The sequence below is a fragment of the Taurulus bubalis genome (assembly GCF_910589615.1).
Source record: "Taurulus bubalis genome assembly, chromosome: 20".
In the NCBI taxonomy this organism is placed as follows: Eukaryota; Metazoa; Chordata; class Actinopteri; order Perciformes; family Cottidae; genus Taurulus; species Taurulus bubalis.
The window spans coordinates 5,519,448-5,534,914 of record NC_136608.1 but is presented as its reverse complement, the minus strand read 5'-3'; the positions used below and the strand labels follow the sequence as shown (position 1 = coordinate 5,534,914).

Below are 15,467 nucleotides of genomic sequence, written 5' to 3'. Positions count from 1 at the left end.
GTCACAAGACTTGGTACTGTTTTCTTTTAATACACTACTCTTCGACACACTGAGCTTTCTCGACATGCATTACTATGTTTTAAAAATGTTTGACATGCATCACATTCCTTTAACGACTTCGTACTAGACTATGGCATCTTATATTTTTCGGCATACTATATTATGACTTTTGGACGTACTGTATATACAATGTACTTTTTGCTATGACTTTTTTTACATGCTATGAATTGTTACAAACAATACTATGACTTTGTGGCATTTTTATGTATTATACTATGACATCCTTATAAGATAACTATTATGTGTATGACAATACTGAGTTTCTTATAATGGCCTATACTATGACTTTTTAATTTGTATGCAATTTAATGTTTTACACTTTTTGGGGGGCATTTCATGACATACTTTACTGTGACATTGTTTCGGATGTCTTCATGCATCCAGTTTGACTCTAGGATTGAACAACTTATATTTGGTGCACCAAAATCAACTTTTAAGGTCACTGACCTCACAAAACATGCTTTTGGCAATTACATGTACGTGGTAATTATGACTTTCGCACTAGTGTCTAATAGGATAAATGATTTTGGACAGACATGACTGAAAGAGGCATACATGCTAGTTTCTCCTGCAGGTCACATTGAAGCCCACCTGCAGTACTCCCATTGCTGGGTGTGGCTGACCACCTTGCAGGATTTTGGTCAGCTGTTTGCATCCGGCAGAGCAGCTGGTCGCTGACAGGTGATCAAACAACGAGGAAGTGCCAACGACGCAGTTTTTCAAATGGCCACTTGAGGCTGGCTCCAAAAGCAACAAGGCAGGATGACTCGCTAATCAGCTGAACGCTACGTTTTAGTTCCCTGCTGTAAACAAAATGTAGAATTGTCCTCAGATGTAGATGCCGTGCAGTTGAATGTACAACATTTTGTTCTCAAAAAGATGTCAGATCAACACAGAATGGTACAATCACTGGTAGCAATCTTTACTGAGAATCATTTGCACTGTACAAGCAGATATAAATATGCAACCATAAAACTTTGAGCATACAATTAGTGTTCAGTAACTAAATGACTAATATGCCAAAGATGCATTCAAGAAGTTTAATGGAAAAAGGCTTTAACTACTAAATTATTATTTAAAAAAAAAGAACACAAAGAACAGGAGGAAGAAAAAAACCATAGAAATCCATGACATTGTATCTGCCTGACCATATAGTACAAAAACAGCCCAGGCTGCAGTAACACTTGGCCAGAGGACATTTAGTGGATGCGTAGCACTTTTTAGTTTTTCACTGATGGAGGCCAAATTTCCCAAAAAATAATTCGGAACACTTTCTACAAGCCGGCCGATTGTTCACACAGAGGTATGGCTAGTCCAGCATATGATACAAAACTGCCTATTGAGTTGGCAATCAAGCAGCGGCTCTTCTTAGTGAAGATGCCTCCTCATCTCTGGACGCTCACTGGAACCTCCATGACGAATGTGCCTTTATGGGAAAGCGCTGCCTCCCGGTGGATCATCCCTGCACCTCGCCCTCATGGTGCCCATCGACTACAGACCATCTTCTGGCTGCACTACATGAGAACTACTCAGAAGATGAAGCTAACTGATGCATTGTCCAGCAAAGACACCCGATCTCAAGAACGCTACGGAGGATTAGAGTGGACGGGCTTTTTAAGGAGCCTTATTTATAGATTCCTCGTAATCCATGATGACATATTTCAGTGTTGACACTTCAAATTGTAAAATTAGCAACATTTAACACGTCTTTTCACAGGCGTTGAGGATCTTTTGCATTTCCAAAACACAACAATGTAGATACTAACTTGTCCATCACTGACATCTTACAGCTCTCTAAAAGCCTCACTCGTGCCACCAGCATTGGGAGTGTGTGCCCGGTCCAGACGTTACTGCAGCCTTCACAAGTCGCAGGCTTGAAAGGCGTTAGGAATTGGGAGGGCTTGGCCAAGGCTTCAGGTGGGGAGGAGTGCAATCAGGGGTCCAGTGGGATGAAGGGAAAGGTCAGTCACGAGGCTTCATACCGAAGGGTCAAAGGTCAGGAGTATATACAGAGAAGGGGTGGGAGTCTTTACTGCCGACTCCTCAGGGATTCCACCAGCCTGCGAGGACAGAGAGCAAATATAATTCAGTACTGAAGAGCGTGCGTAATGTAATTAACTTCTTGATGAACCGCTCCACATTGTCTTGTGGCTTTAAAATGTCTGGTATGCAGGGCTGTAGTTCAGACAGACTTAATCCAGGCCAAGTCAAGACATATTGAGTCGAGACCAATAGCAAAAAGGCAGTTGAGATGTTAAGTCAAGGCTGAGTCCTCAAGATCAAAGGCAATAGTGTCTTTCCTATGCTAATATAGTGATTCAAAGGATTGTTCGTATGTGGTACTTATCCATATTCAGTGTATTGTTTCCTACAGATGACGATCGACACGCTCCCGGTTTAGAGAAGCAGAGAGGAGTTACCGCACAGGAGCAATGCGGGTGGTTGGGACGTCAGTATAACGTATTTAAGGCCACACCCAAAAATAAAACCAGTATCAGTTTAATTACTCTATATTTAAAATGTGTTGGCCAATTTACTTTGTCATTTCTTTTTAGCTGGCGGCACAATTTGCGCTCTGGGATATCTTTACCAGCAGAACCGCTAAGACCGGACTCGAGTCCCACAGCCCTGATGACTGAGCTTTTGAATGGAGGAAAATAAACGCAACTCATTTCTCTCACCACAGCAGACATCCAATAAGATGTTGAGTTATTCCTACTTTACACCTTTTTAAAAACAATTTACTGCCATTTCTATTACTTCTCTAGTATAGTGAAACTTCTAAGTTTAGTGCAGCCTACCACTCCATTGCCTCATCAAGGCCGGTGCCCTTTGTGGCCGAGGTCTTGAAGATCTGCCATTTTCTGTCTTTGAGGGCGGGGAGCCCCAAAGAGTTGGCCACCTCAGCAGGCGTCATGGCCTGGTCCATGTCCTGTTTATTTGCAAACACCACCAGGATAGCTTTCTTCAGCTCTTCCTCCTAAAAACACAAGGTAACACAATGATGTAGAGAGAGACAGATTTGACAAACATCAGCTAAAAGTATCTGTGTAATGGAAGCAAAAAAAACAAATATGTTGTGAAAGTTAACCACCTTAAGTGACTGTATGAATGTAACTACTACTCATTGTATAGCTGATTTTACGGAGTTTTAGTTTTGCTCTTTAAAAGTGTCAAGGATGTTCAAAAAACCCGAGCAACACAAACAAAATGTTATTATATTTTTGGACTATTGGAAAATGTTATTTTGTGAATATATTCAATATTCACATTAAAATATGTTTACTTGCTTACAGTTGGAGATGAAATTACAATACACACCAATTTTTATGGACATCTAACAATTACTTTAACAATATTTTGTTTTGGTCTATTCACAAATAGTCAAATAGACAATGTGACCTCATGGTGTGAGGGTATTCTCATAATGAATATAATTGATCTTTTGTGGACATTCAATGTCATTGAAATGTATCTAATAATTGTTGAATCATTTCCATCGGGGCAAATTGTTTGACCCTACAGCTCAGTCGTCAGCATGGTGGTTGGAGCTTGTAATGAAATATTCTCAATGTGTTTAGCTTATAGTTGAGAATAAGCCCACTTACCTCCAACATGGCCACCAACTCAGACTTTGAGATGCCCATCCTGTCGCGGTCGCTGCTGTCAACGACGTAGATGACGGCATCTGTGTTTGAGTAATAACATCGCCAGTAGGGCCTGGGAAGGAGAGAGGAACAAGAAGGTTGTAGGAAGAGACAGAGCAGAATGGAGAGGAAGAAGAGAAGGTCCATCAAAGAGCGAGGGAGCGAGATGCAAGAATGAGGAAAGAAGGCAAAATGTAAAAAGTCAGGTTAAGAGGTTACAAAATCCAGATGCTATGTCCGTGGTCGACATACATAGATGTTCACACAATCACTCCTGAGAACTCCACAGCAGAACCAACATCTTACAACCTACCTGATACTTGTCTGTCCACCCAGATCCCACACCTGGAACTTCAGATTTTTGTATGTGACCGTCTCGACATTGAAGCCGATCGCTGTGCGGAGAGAAATCCAAATGGATGCAGTCAGAGCAGAGAATATGAGCCTGGTTATTACCAGCATCCTGTCTGGACTACTGCGACTATGATGCGCACTTAAACACAGTGACGTGAGCAGGACAGCAGGAGAAGAAAATATGCTGTTTTTATAGAAAGAATTGGTACGTATAGTGAATAAACCTTTAAAAGCCTTCATGATTTTGATCTGGAAAAATTAACTACTGTAAAGTAGAACAAATATGTCTGTATACTTCCATTTCCATTTTTATAAAACACAAACTGACGTTACATTGTGCAAATATTCTTTCATTATGATGGCCTTTTATTCAAACTATTTGTTTTGGTTTTGGTATTTTGTTTGGTATCCTCCCTACTGCACATAATCTATCAGGTATAATCAATTCAATTCAGTCCTGTGAAGCGTGATTGTATTATTAATTTATCTCCAGTCAAAGCTTGTGTGTCAAAGAGAAGAATGTTGACTACACTGGTTGCCTGATGTTTGCCGAGCCTCTCTATGTACACACGTTCGCCGTTCACGATCTAATTACTGTTGAAAAACAGGTTGCTCTCATAACACTACTTTAAAAAAAATCAGCCCACAAAACTGAGTGTTAAGCTGATATGAATCCAAGGAAGATGTGTAAGGAGACCACCGACTAAGCATGAAAATAAAGAAACAAACCAGTACATACTGGGGATCGTGGTGACCACTTCTCCAACCTGCAGCCGGTACAAAATAGTCGTTTTTCCCGCGCCGTCCAAACCCAGGATCAGGATCCTCATCTCTCTGGTGCCAAACAGGCCCGAGAAGAGATTGGAGAAGAAACCACCTGCATAATAGTCAACCAGAAGAAGAAATTAGTGCTGAGAAAAGCAGCTTTTGATTAGCAGAGAGATAGAAAATGTATAAATAAAACAGCAAACATTGCTTCATATTCATTAAGAAATTAATTTGGTGTATCACATCACTTTGGGCTCCATGTATTCAATCTTTTTGACTTTGCATTAACTTAATAACTAAAATAATGAACATACAATAGTTAACTGATGGTAAATCACCTGCTAAATAGTGGTTACTTTATATTCAATATTAAAAACAGAGAGAAATGCGAGTCCCAAAAGATATGAAGGTGAATGATGTAGCTTTTCTATGCAGTCATTAGCATGCACATGTCAGTGGGCTGATCACTGTCAGTACTACTTGGGTGGTTAAACAAGTTAGCTATGGCTAGCTTAGCTTCAGGAACTGACGTGAAGGCATTATATAATTAACTGAGGACTGCAAGTTGACCTGCTTTTCTCGTATGTCCTTGTATAAATGATAAAACAGCTCGGCTGAATAGCTCGCAGACTATTCAGGAGCTGTCCTCCCTTAAACACACACCTTAAACACAGAAAGCTATCTGACGTGAGCGAGCTAGCAGGCAGCAGTCGCGCTGCTCGTTAAAGGAAGCAGGCAGACACAAAACAGATAAACAGGGATGTAATTGTTACTACGCTTGTAGACTACAGGTACTCAAAGGTCAATTATATATTGTGTTGGCCAGTAGTTAAAATACTGACCCATTTCGATAAGACTACGGCCCTTCAATCAGCGATTCTGTGGCAGGCTGGATGGGCACCTTCTTCCGTGTGGTTGACGTGTCGCTGAACTATGTCACCGACTCTCGCCTCGACTTCGTTTTGCTTCGCAACATTCGACCCATTTTAAAACGGGATGGTTAACTGTAAAATGTAGCAGGGAAAATTATAGGACATGTTTAAAAATAAATGTCACGATGTAGTTTAACACACGAACCGTGTTTTAAATTTAAACACTATAAAAACATTAATATTTTCATCGAAAGTGCTGCTTGTGACAAAAGCTTCATCGCGACGTTGTGGTAAACGGTGCGTTCAAGAAGCCAAAACGGTATCGCGTTCCCTAATGTTACTCAGCTATTCTCGGTAAAGGGAACGTGACGGTAACGGGTGAATTATTTTGAATGCAACTCGCATCAGACGAAGGAGTTGCCCTCTCCCAGCAGCATCACATTTATGATCACCTCAGACAAGAAAGATTATAAAGATATATGTGAACGCTTTCTACGCGCAACATTAATTTAATGCAAAAATGCAGTGAAGAATATACTTCACAATGCGGGAATCGCTTTAAGCTACAATTATCAGCGTATGGACCTGGTGGCCTGTCGGCTGAGATCATCATTTACAATCCGTGAGACAGGATGGTGGAGCGGTCGGACCGAGCCCCGCTGCTGGATTGGGAGGAGGTTCCGTCCGCGGAGAAGCCCGGTGGACCGGCACCGGCGGGCGCGCACGCGAAGGACCGACTGGCGAGCCCCTCCAACAGCCGCTCCTCCCCGCCGGGGCTCGGGTGGAGCAGCGGTCCAGGGGGTCCCGCTCCCAGCAGGGCTGCGGACGGCCGCGGCGCCGCACCCGCGACCTCCAGCACCCAGGATGAAGCCCTGCAGTCCGACGACGAGGACCACCTCTCGGATTCAGGGTCGATGGAGCTGTCGCTGGAAGACAGGATGGTGAAATGGGAGGAAAAGGACCAGATCGTGTCGGTCTTTGTGGTCGCGTTCAATACCAGATCAGGTGGGACATCAAACATGGAGTTATCATTGCTTTATTAAACACAGTGAAGGGAAAAGCGCGTGTTTTTTAGCCAGGGAGAGATAAAACAACAGATACAGCCTGACTCGTCTAAAGCACGCAACATTGTGTCTGACGCCCAAAATGAAGAGCGCGTGTTTGTAGCAGATCTGCAGAACCTTCGCCTACAGGTGTGGCCTTTTCTGACCTGGCAACACGTTTAGAGACGTTATGTGAGGCCATCTCGAGCCTAAGCAGACAATCCAGATGTCAGGATGAGTTCTGGGATGGAGATCAATCAGCCGGCTGTTTCTGCAGAGCTCTATACATTTTTAATGAGGGGGGGTATGTTGAAGACGAGCTGAACCCTGTGAAAGAAACAGACAATCGGGTTACTTGCTTGCAGTGCTAATCAATTTAAGAATACTGAGATTAAACGGTTCGACACGATGGGGAAACGTGACGTGATTGCGACAGAGGAGAGTCCCTGCAGGGTGGAGCTGCAGGTGCTTTTGCAGCACATTGACATGAGACCAGGAGAAGAGTTACATACTGGCTTAGTGGAAGGGTCACTGATGTTAGTACTCGACAACCAGCAGGTGACACGATCCAATAGTGCTTTGACAAATATGAAGGTAGATTTACTGGTTCAATTCCTGGTCCTTAAAGTTAAACATGTTCGTGGACTAATGAGTTTAGTTGATGCCACATCTTTCTTTAAAACCAGAGCCAGGATTCACAGGGTAACACATGATGAGGTAAAAGAGGACATGTTGTTGGTCACAAATACATCGGATATTTACAGAATATACAGAAGAAAGAAATATATATAATAGGAATATATATTGATATATTGAGAGAGTTGGCTGTGGTGCATAATTAGATGTGTGCCTGTGGAGAAAAACATTATTTTATTCAGTATATTATTCAATTCTACAAGATGAAACAGTGTGTGAAAAATAGCACAGATGGTATTTCCAGTGTTTACAGCAAAATATCTAGTTTGTGTAAACTAGTAGGACAGTTGTGTCTGAGTCTTGGCAAGATAAAACCCCCAAATTGCACCATTTCTACTAACAGATAGAACGCTCCACTTCTGCTTACTTGAACAGGTGCGATCCACCCAAAACACTGACAAGTCAGGTGTGGATTTGGTGCCTACTTACCTGGTGCAGGTGGGTTTTTAAGGGTTTTATTCTGGCAGAAAAAGTGTGATTCAAATGTCATATTTCTATTAGATAATGCAGCAGAGAAGTGACAGGAAATGAGGCAAGAAAAGAGGGTTAAACGTGCAACAATGTCTTGAAGACACCCCGACGTTTAAGTGAACAAATGAGCCCTCGAGATTTCCTCGACCATTTCTGGATTAGGATTAGGATTAACTTCTAGTACTTCACCTATAATAATGTGGCATGAAGCCGGAGGATTTTCTTACACTTACAGACTTCAGTGAAGCATCGAAGCCACGCGATATATCTCACAAAGCAAAGCATTCTGATGTGCTTCTAATGGGATGTAAAAATACATGATAACAAGATGGGATGTCTCCAGGGGGCTTTTAATACTGGTCTGTCCGCACAGGAAATAGCTTTGATGGAGCACTTTGCACTGCATGACACTTAAAGCTAAAGACTTTAAGTCAATAACCGCAGTCAAAGTGGTTCCAGAGCATCGTTGGTGTTCAGCTGCAGGTGGAGGAAACAGACCTGTAGGCTCGCTCTGATGAATCAACCCACGTTTTTGGCAGAACTTCCACTGACTGTTAAGTGTAGCTGATGTTTACATTTTTAAAAACAGCTCTTGAGCGCCACATAGTGAACCACAAGGAGTCCAGTGGCTCTGTGTCACCGTGGTTTCATGAGAGGAAATGGGTGAGAGTATATTTACCGTCTGGTCTGATACCAGTGCTTTGTGTTCTCATGCTATCGCTCTGTTGTGTGGGTGTGATAGGAAACATGCTGGAGTGGTGCCTGCCCAAAGACATGGACCTGGACGGAGTGGAGTTCAAAGCCATCGCCAGCGGCTCCCACCGGGTCACCACAGACTTCATGTAAGCGCCATCGGTCTGAGCATGAGTGGAGGAAGCTGTTCACCTTCTTGTTTGTACATCTTGAAGGACAAGACAAGACAAGACAAGGAAGCTCATTTCCAGTATTAGGATGCGGCCCCATGTCTTCCTCCTGGCAGGACAGAGCGACACCAAGTGTTGCCTGGCAAAAAGAAGGAAAAAAAGCCCAGCCTTCTGGCAGTGGCTTTGCTTTTCATGACTCATGGCTTCGCCTCTCTCCCTCTCTCCATCCACAGCTACTTCCGGAAGGGCAGCTACTTCGGCCTCGCCTGCTTTGCCAACATGGCGGTGGAGAGCGCAGTGGAGAGGGGGGCGAGGATGAAGTCGGTGGGGATCCTGTCTCCATCCTACACCCTGCTCTACCGCTACATGAGCTTCCTGGAGCACCAGGTTAGGTAAGGGGAGTCGGCTTGTTTCGTTCACTGAACTAAGGACTTCAGTGTCACAAAATAGTGAAACATGCACACAGTCCCAATTTCCAACAAAGTGACAACTTCAAACAACTTGGTTTGTTCAACTAACGTTTCAAATCCCAAAGATATTCAGTCAACATGAACAACCTCAACACAATTTCCAATTCCGGGGTTTTATCATACAACACAATCTTCCTCGGCAGGGAATGGAGTTGTAGATGTTTTCCATGTTTTCAGCACACGTTTAAGGGTTCCCATGTTGGGTTAGAAGTTGAGCTCTAAAGTGAAATACATTTAGTTAATAGAACAGAAGCAAAACCGGATTTTGAGAAGCTGGAACCAGTATTTCTTTATTTGATTTCTTTTGCATAATAAATTACTTTAAATGATTAATTGATTAACAAAGTCTCGTACAAGTTATAAATTTTTTTTACTCGAAGAGTACACTACTCTTCAAGTACTACTTTAAGTACTACTACTCCAAGACACTACTAACAGTACTATTACTAGTATTACCTGTAAAAGGTTTCACATTTGGTAATATGAGTCCACTGGTGAGTTCACATATGTCCACTAGGGGCCGCTGGTGGGTCTTTTTGACCCTCCTCCTCCTCGTTCCTCTTCCTCTCTCGTCTCAAATAGACCACTCTCACACTTTCCCTGACTACTGTTTCCTCTTCGATGGCGCTACACTTCCATTATCCTGAAACCCCATTCATAATTTTGCTGGTGCGGACGGGGCCGTGAACCTCTGTGTTTCCTCCCGAGATTTGTCACCCCGCTCGTCACCCTGTTGTCTTTGAACACAGCCCTCCCTGTATCCAGGCCCCCTTTTCTCTGGGCCCTCTGTCCTCTCCGGTTCCCACAGTCCCAGCCTGGCCCCCAGTCAGGCTGCGGTCACGCTCCTTACTCATCATTCCCCACGTCGCTCGCTCCAGATTCCCCATCTGCTGACTGCCGTTATATAAAGGGCTCACTGTTGGTCATGAGGTGGTTAAGATATACAAGAATTTGTGGATACTCACCCTCCCTTTTTTTTTCTTCTCCTCCCCTCTATTTCTGATCTGTTTTGTGTCCTCTCTTGGCTCTCACAGCTAAATGAGCTCATTAGCTTTGCAGGGACATGCTACGGATGCTAACAAGGACAGGAATGATACGATGGAGATGTTTCTGGGGAGAAAATAATTGCAGCCTAAGATGTGTGTGTACCCGTTGGTTTAGTAGCTGACACTTTCTTTTTTTTTAACTGCTGACATGCAGACCGAAAGCTTGTTTACATTACTTTTGATAAGCAATTAATTTAAGTAATTTATCAAGCAAACAAATCAAACTTTAGCTGGTTCTATTTTCTCAAATGTGAGGATTTTTATATTATTGTAAATTAGTTTTTTATCTGAAATCAAAGCAATGAGATGAACAGAATCATTTATAATTTGATAATGTATTGTATCATAACAGACTGCTGCAAGAATGGTCTTTTCTAATCTTTTTCTTTTTAGCTCCTTCTTTTTGTGTATTTTATATCACTTTCCTTCTTTTTTTAGGTGAGGAAATAGATGGGTATCAGGATGTAGGGTTTTGTTTTTATGATTGTCTTGGTTTATGACAAGATGGGGAAACTATAATTACAAAATGATTAAAAAGTGATTTCTTAAATTGATTGCATTTAGGATTAACAACTAATTAATTACATAATAATGATGGATTAATCACAGATGAATATAATAGAGGAATCCACGAGCAGATCCTATTTTACTTTAAGAGAAGTTGAGTCTTTAAAAAGTTGACCAGATTCAGGTGCCAATAAACCCACATACTCTTCTTGACTATTTATGATGAGTCTATAAAATCAAACTGCTGAACAAGGAAAAGATCACAGAATGTCTTTTATTTATTTTTCGTCCCTGGCTGCAGGCTCCAGCTTCAGTCCCCCGGCCACTACTCTCCCCTGGAGGCCTTCTATGAGGACAAGAGAGCACTTCTGCCCCCTAGTGGTGATGGGGTTGTTACTGTATGTCCAGCCAATGCCTGGGGAGCTGCAATCAACCACTGCATGCACCCTGAGATGAAGGTAGGGAGGACGTTCACACTTCTAGAGCTGCGTCAGCTGCTGTCTGTCCCACTGTATCACTCGGTAACCTTGGGCTGCTGTGTGTTTGAACAGATCACCCACCCTGCAGGCTGTATGTCCCAGTTCATCCGCTTCTTTGGGGAGCAGATCATGGTGCTGTGGAAACTGGCTCTGCTCCGCAGACGCATCCTCATCTTCTCCCCTCCACCTGTGGGCGTGGTCTGCTACAGAGGTGAGTGGATTTATTTCAGTAGAAGTTTCAATGAATAGTTAAGGCATTTTGGGAGTTCTTGCCTGGAGTCAGATGAGAGGAGTGATGCCACTCTTGTGTTCGTCTGGTCAATAGGAAGCTGGAGCCAGCAGCTGTGTAGTAGGTTTATGGCCTCACCTTATTGCCTCTGCCGACTGCGTTCACGTTTCAAAGATCATAAAAGTGGTCTTCATTTATGAAGATTATCTTGGTGAACAAAACATGTAAGACTCATGAACTTGTGTTTTGCCACAGACACAGCCTATTTTCTACAATAATCCAAAATCCAATGGAAAAGTCCCATTGGCTTTTTGCTGGGGGAGCCAGTGCGATGCTAGCTTCTGGGATTGGCTTACAAAAATACAGGACTATTATCATCCATCTCCTGCCAAGAAAGCAAAATAGTGTATTTCACAACATTTCTAAATATTCCCCCATTTAAAAAAATCAGTATTTTCATGTTTTTACTTTTCGAAAAGTTCACACAATCTGCGGAAACTGTCTTTAATTATTTGTATTGTGTTGAGTCTGGGGATTTTACATCAGCGCGCATGCAGTTTCTCTCCAGCCGCATCGGTGTCGAACTGTGTTCTCCATCTCTCCCACACTCGTGCATCATTTTGCTAATCTGACCCCCTCTTCCCTCTCAGTGTACTGCTGCTGCTGCCTGGCAAACATCTCCCTCCCCGGCATCGGCGAGGCCGTGCCCGAGTTCCGCCCCTTCTTCTACGTTAACGTGGCCGACATCAGCGCCCTGGAGAACGAGCTCTCCTACGTGGCGTGTGAGTGGAGTTGGTCTAATACGCATCTGTAGCAGGTACGAGTGGTATCTCAAATCTTAGAGATCCTGTGTGTTTGTGTGCTTAGGTACAACTGAGAAGATCTTTGAGGAGAAGAAGGACCTGTATGATGTGTATGTGGACAATCAGAATGTAAAGACCTACAGGGACGGCCTGAAGCCTCTGCTCCGCCTCAGCACCGCCGACAGGGAGAAGTATCGCAAACTCACTGAACAGAGGTAGCTGGTTTTGCTTCATTAACAGGGTGGGAATTGAAGGCTGGTGTTGTGTATCTATATATATTATTTATTGTCAAGAAAGCCTATAAAAGGCCAGCGCAATAGATTCATTTAATCTATTAGAATGCATTGATGCATCCTGATGACTTGTTCCCTCATTCCGATGAACAGTCATTTATTTTGAGTCAATCCCACTGTACCCCGTCTCGTCATGTTACGTAAGATTTGATTATAACTACAGTGCACAGCTGTTTTAGTCCATTATTTAAGACTTAAAGAAGACAAATCATACATTTGTGAGCTGCTTGCACAACGTGTAACAAAAGCATGCATGTGCTGGTTTAGACCACAGATTGTGCACAGTCTCTAAAGTGTGTGTGTGTGTGTGTGTCTGTGTCTGTGTGTGCAGGCAGATGTTGCTGTACTCCCAGGAGGAGAATGGTGACTGTGTGTCCAGTGAAGAGGATCTCTTTATCCTGTAAGTCCAACATGATTCACTTAACCAGCCAGTGGCGTGAAAACTCTGATTAACCACAGTAAGCAGAGCCGATCTCTTCGTGATAACAGTCAGCACAGGGGCAGCTTAGAGAAATTGAATCAAAAAGGTAATGAGCCCGACAGAATCTCCCGACCTTTCTCCCTCTCTTGCAGCAACTGTAGTTATTAAATCTCACAAAGGGCAGATTTGTGTAGTTTTTTTGTGTGTGTTTTTTTTCTTCTCCATCTAATCGCTGCTACTGTTCAGTATAAAGACATGGAAGGAAAACTAGAGGGACGTGGGAGGAAAGCATACAGGACAAGGGGGACAAAACAAAGGGAACAGTGAGCTGTGTAGATGTTTTCTAAACTGCAAAAAAAAAAGAGTATATTTTAGTTGTGCAGCTGGGTGAAGAGCCATGTAAAACTGCTCACCCTTCTCTCTAAATGTTGACTCTTCCAGGTTTTTCCTGGAGCAGAACAACAGGATTTTCCAGACCCTCGGCGAGGTGGCAGGGAGCCCCGACCCCACGCTGACCCAGGAGAGCGTGAGGGCCATGGGTCTGGACCCTCATGGAGACCGGCTCTTCCTGCTCCACCTGCTGGAGATCTATGGCTACGACACCCTGCTGGTGTCGGAGCAGCTGTGCTGCAGTTGAGAGATCCCGGACAGCTGGCTTTTCCAGCGTTCATCAGTGCTGGTTTTAAAAGGGGGTCGATTTGCCTCGAGCTAACGTCAAGTGCTGCACTACTGGCTTCTTGGAGTCTTCAGGACTGCTTGGAATTTCTCTGGAATAACTTTTTTGTTGTTGTGTATATACCCCTGTGCTCCCTCACAACCTGCTGGAAAGAGCAACAATCATCTTTGTGTGTTATCACCGAGAGTGATGTTGTCAATTCTACTTGGCGCAGCCTCACGGAGGCTTAGGATGGATTACTTACCCGTGGCTGATTAAAAGTGACTCTCTGGATCGAATACAGCAGCAGGATTTTAGCACTGAGCCATGGATGGCAGGTCCATGATGATTAATGAATACTAAAGTGGCCTGAACTGTTCTCGGACATCAAATTGAATTTGAGAGCAAGAGACTTCTTCCAAGATGGAGCCAGCGACTAATGGATTTTCAGTGTACAAAACTGATATATGAAAGAAAAAAGAGAGGTAGCCGTTCTGTAAATAATGACCCTCCCCCTTTATGTGTAGTGTGTCAGTGTATGTGTGATATGGGGTCCTTTGCCAGTGTTGCTTTCCAAGTGCTGGATTTAAACATCTCATTTTAAAGCCTCTATGTCTGAATCAGGGCCTCCTTTCTTGAACTAACTGCTACGAGCACATCAGACCACCTTTGTCTTCAAGATGCCCGTAAGCTTTGTTGTTTAACTGGCACTTGGTGCGACAAATTGAGGAGTTTGTTGTTTAATGTTGAGATAAATTACTTTTTGACCTAAACCAAGACCAAATCAGATTTTTTTTAAATGATGTCGAACAGGAAAAGAGTGACGTCCTAGTGGACACGGAGGCTACGTAAAATGGCTCATTTGCCCCGGCGCTGTCCGCTGCTGCTGTAGTTCAGAGGAAGTCACGGTTACACAAAGAGCAGTTTGGTCTCCAATGCTGCTCTCAAATGTCCCGTTGTGTTTGCAGCTCCAGCATCAAGACAAAGACGGGCCTTCAGTGGGCGAGTTCACAACTTCAGATGATTCTCTCAGTTCAGACACTGAGTTGGTTATTTAACAGCTATCAGCTGCAGCGTAGATAATCGGTTAAGACACAACACTATAGCTATTTAGGCTCTGTACATTTTGAAGCACAGCACAGCAGCGTATGCTTTCAGCTTCGTCAATAGAGAAGTAATATTATGTAGTGCATAAGTGACATAAAAGAAACAAGGTTCTCAGTTTTTCCGACAAAGTGAGAACATCAGAGCTGCATTAATCAGATTTAGGATCGTTACAATTTTAATGGCTAATGAATTAGCAAACAATGGCCTAATTGAAAAAAAGAAAAAGGCACATCAGTGTTCAAATGGAGTCATGTTTTTTTGCTTTGTTTCTTTTAGCTCTTTGACCTTCACCACACGCTTAAAAAAAGAAGAAGCTTTAAGCTGCTATCTGCGCGACTTTTTCACCAGATAGCGGCTAACGTTGCAAGTGGCTAACCGTTTAGCGCTGAATAGGTAGCACACAGTCTATGGTCTATCAAAATGTTTGCCGCAAAAAATAAACCCCAATCTGCTGGAAACATGATTGGTTGGAGTAGTGAGTTTGAACCGTACAGTTAAATGTTCCATAAAACCGTAACTAGCTAAGAAGCTTGAAAAGCTCCACAGAGATTAGCGATAATTCTCTGAAAGTTAGTCAGCGACCTCCTTCACATGCCACGACTACTGATGAATGCAGCTTCTAGTTATTATTCCCTTTGGTGGAACATTTATAATTTCAGCCTGCATACCTCAATCGATCAGGT

General features: G+C 43.1%; 2 protein-coding genes across 2 annotated transcripts; one reads left to right on the top strand and one right to left on the bottom strand.

Annotated features, from left to right (window-relative positions):
- Positions 1–961: 961 nt before the first annotated feature.
- On the bottom strand, positions 962–5,724 carry arl1 (ADP-ribosylation factor-like 1). The gene is made up of 6 exons (XM_079236475.1): positions 5,672–5,724; positions 4,801–4,938; positions 4,021–4,102; positions 3,669–3,780; positions 2,862–3,040; positions 962–2,120 (listed from the first exon to the last, which is right to left on the bottom strand). Exons 1-6 carry the CDS (start codon positions 5,673–5,675, stop codon positions 2,090–2,092), a joined length of 546 nt encoding a protein of 181 aa, XP_079092601.1. The 5' UTR covers positions 5,676–5,724; the 3' UTR covers positions 962–2,089.
- A 609-nt stretch (positions 5,725–6,333) lies between these two features.
- Positions 6,334–13,659, top strand: LOC306752191 (DENN domain-containing protein 11-like; the record flags this gene model as incomplete). The annotated part of the gene is made up of 9 exons (XM_079235918.1): positions 6,334–6,706; positions 8,654–8,753; positions 9,008–9,166; positions 11,099–11,255; positions 11,349–11,487; positions 12,156–12,287; positions 12,373–12,523; positions 12,933–13,001; positions 13,464–13,659. The coding sequence occupies 9 exons, from the start codon at positions 6,334–6,336 to the stop codon at positions 13,657–13,659; spliced, it is 1,476 nt and encodes a 491-aa protein (XP_079092044.1).
- Between the last annotated feature and the right edge of the window lie 1,808 nt (positions 13,660–15,467).

Bases quoted from the DNA above. Each gene is read 5' to 3' on its own strand.
- arl1 (XM_079236475.1), bottom strand. The intron at 3,041-3,668 runs GTAAGTGGGCTT...TTGTGTTTTTAG, and splicing joins AGTTGGTGGCCATGTTGGAG to GAGGAAGAGCTGAAGAAAGC. The intron at 2,121-2,861 runs GTAGGCTGCACT...CTGTCCTCGCAG, and splicing joins CTTGATGAGGCAATGGAGTG to GCTGGTGGAATCCCTGAGGA.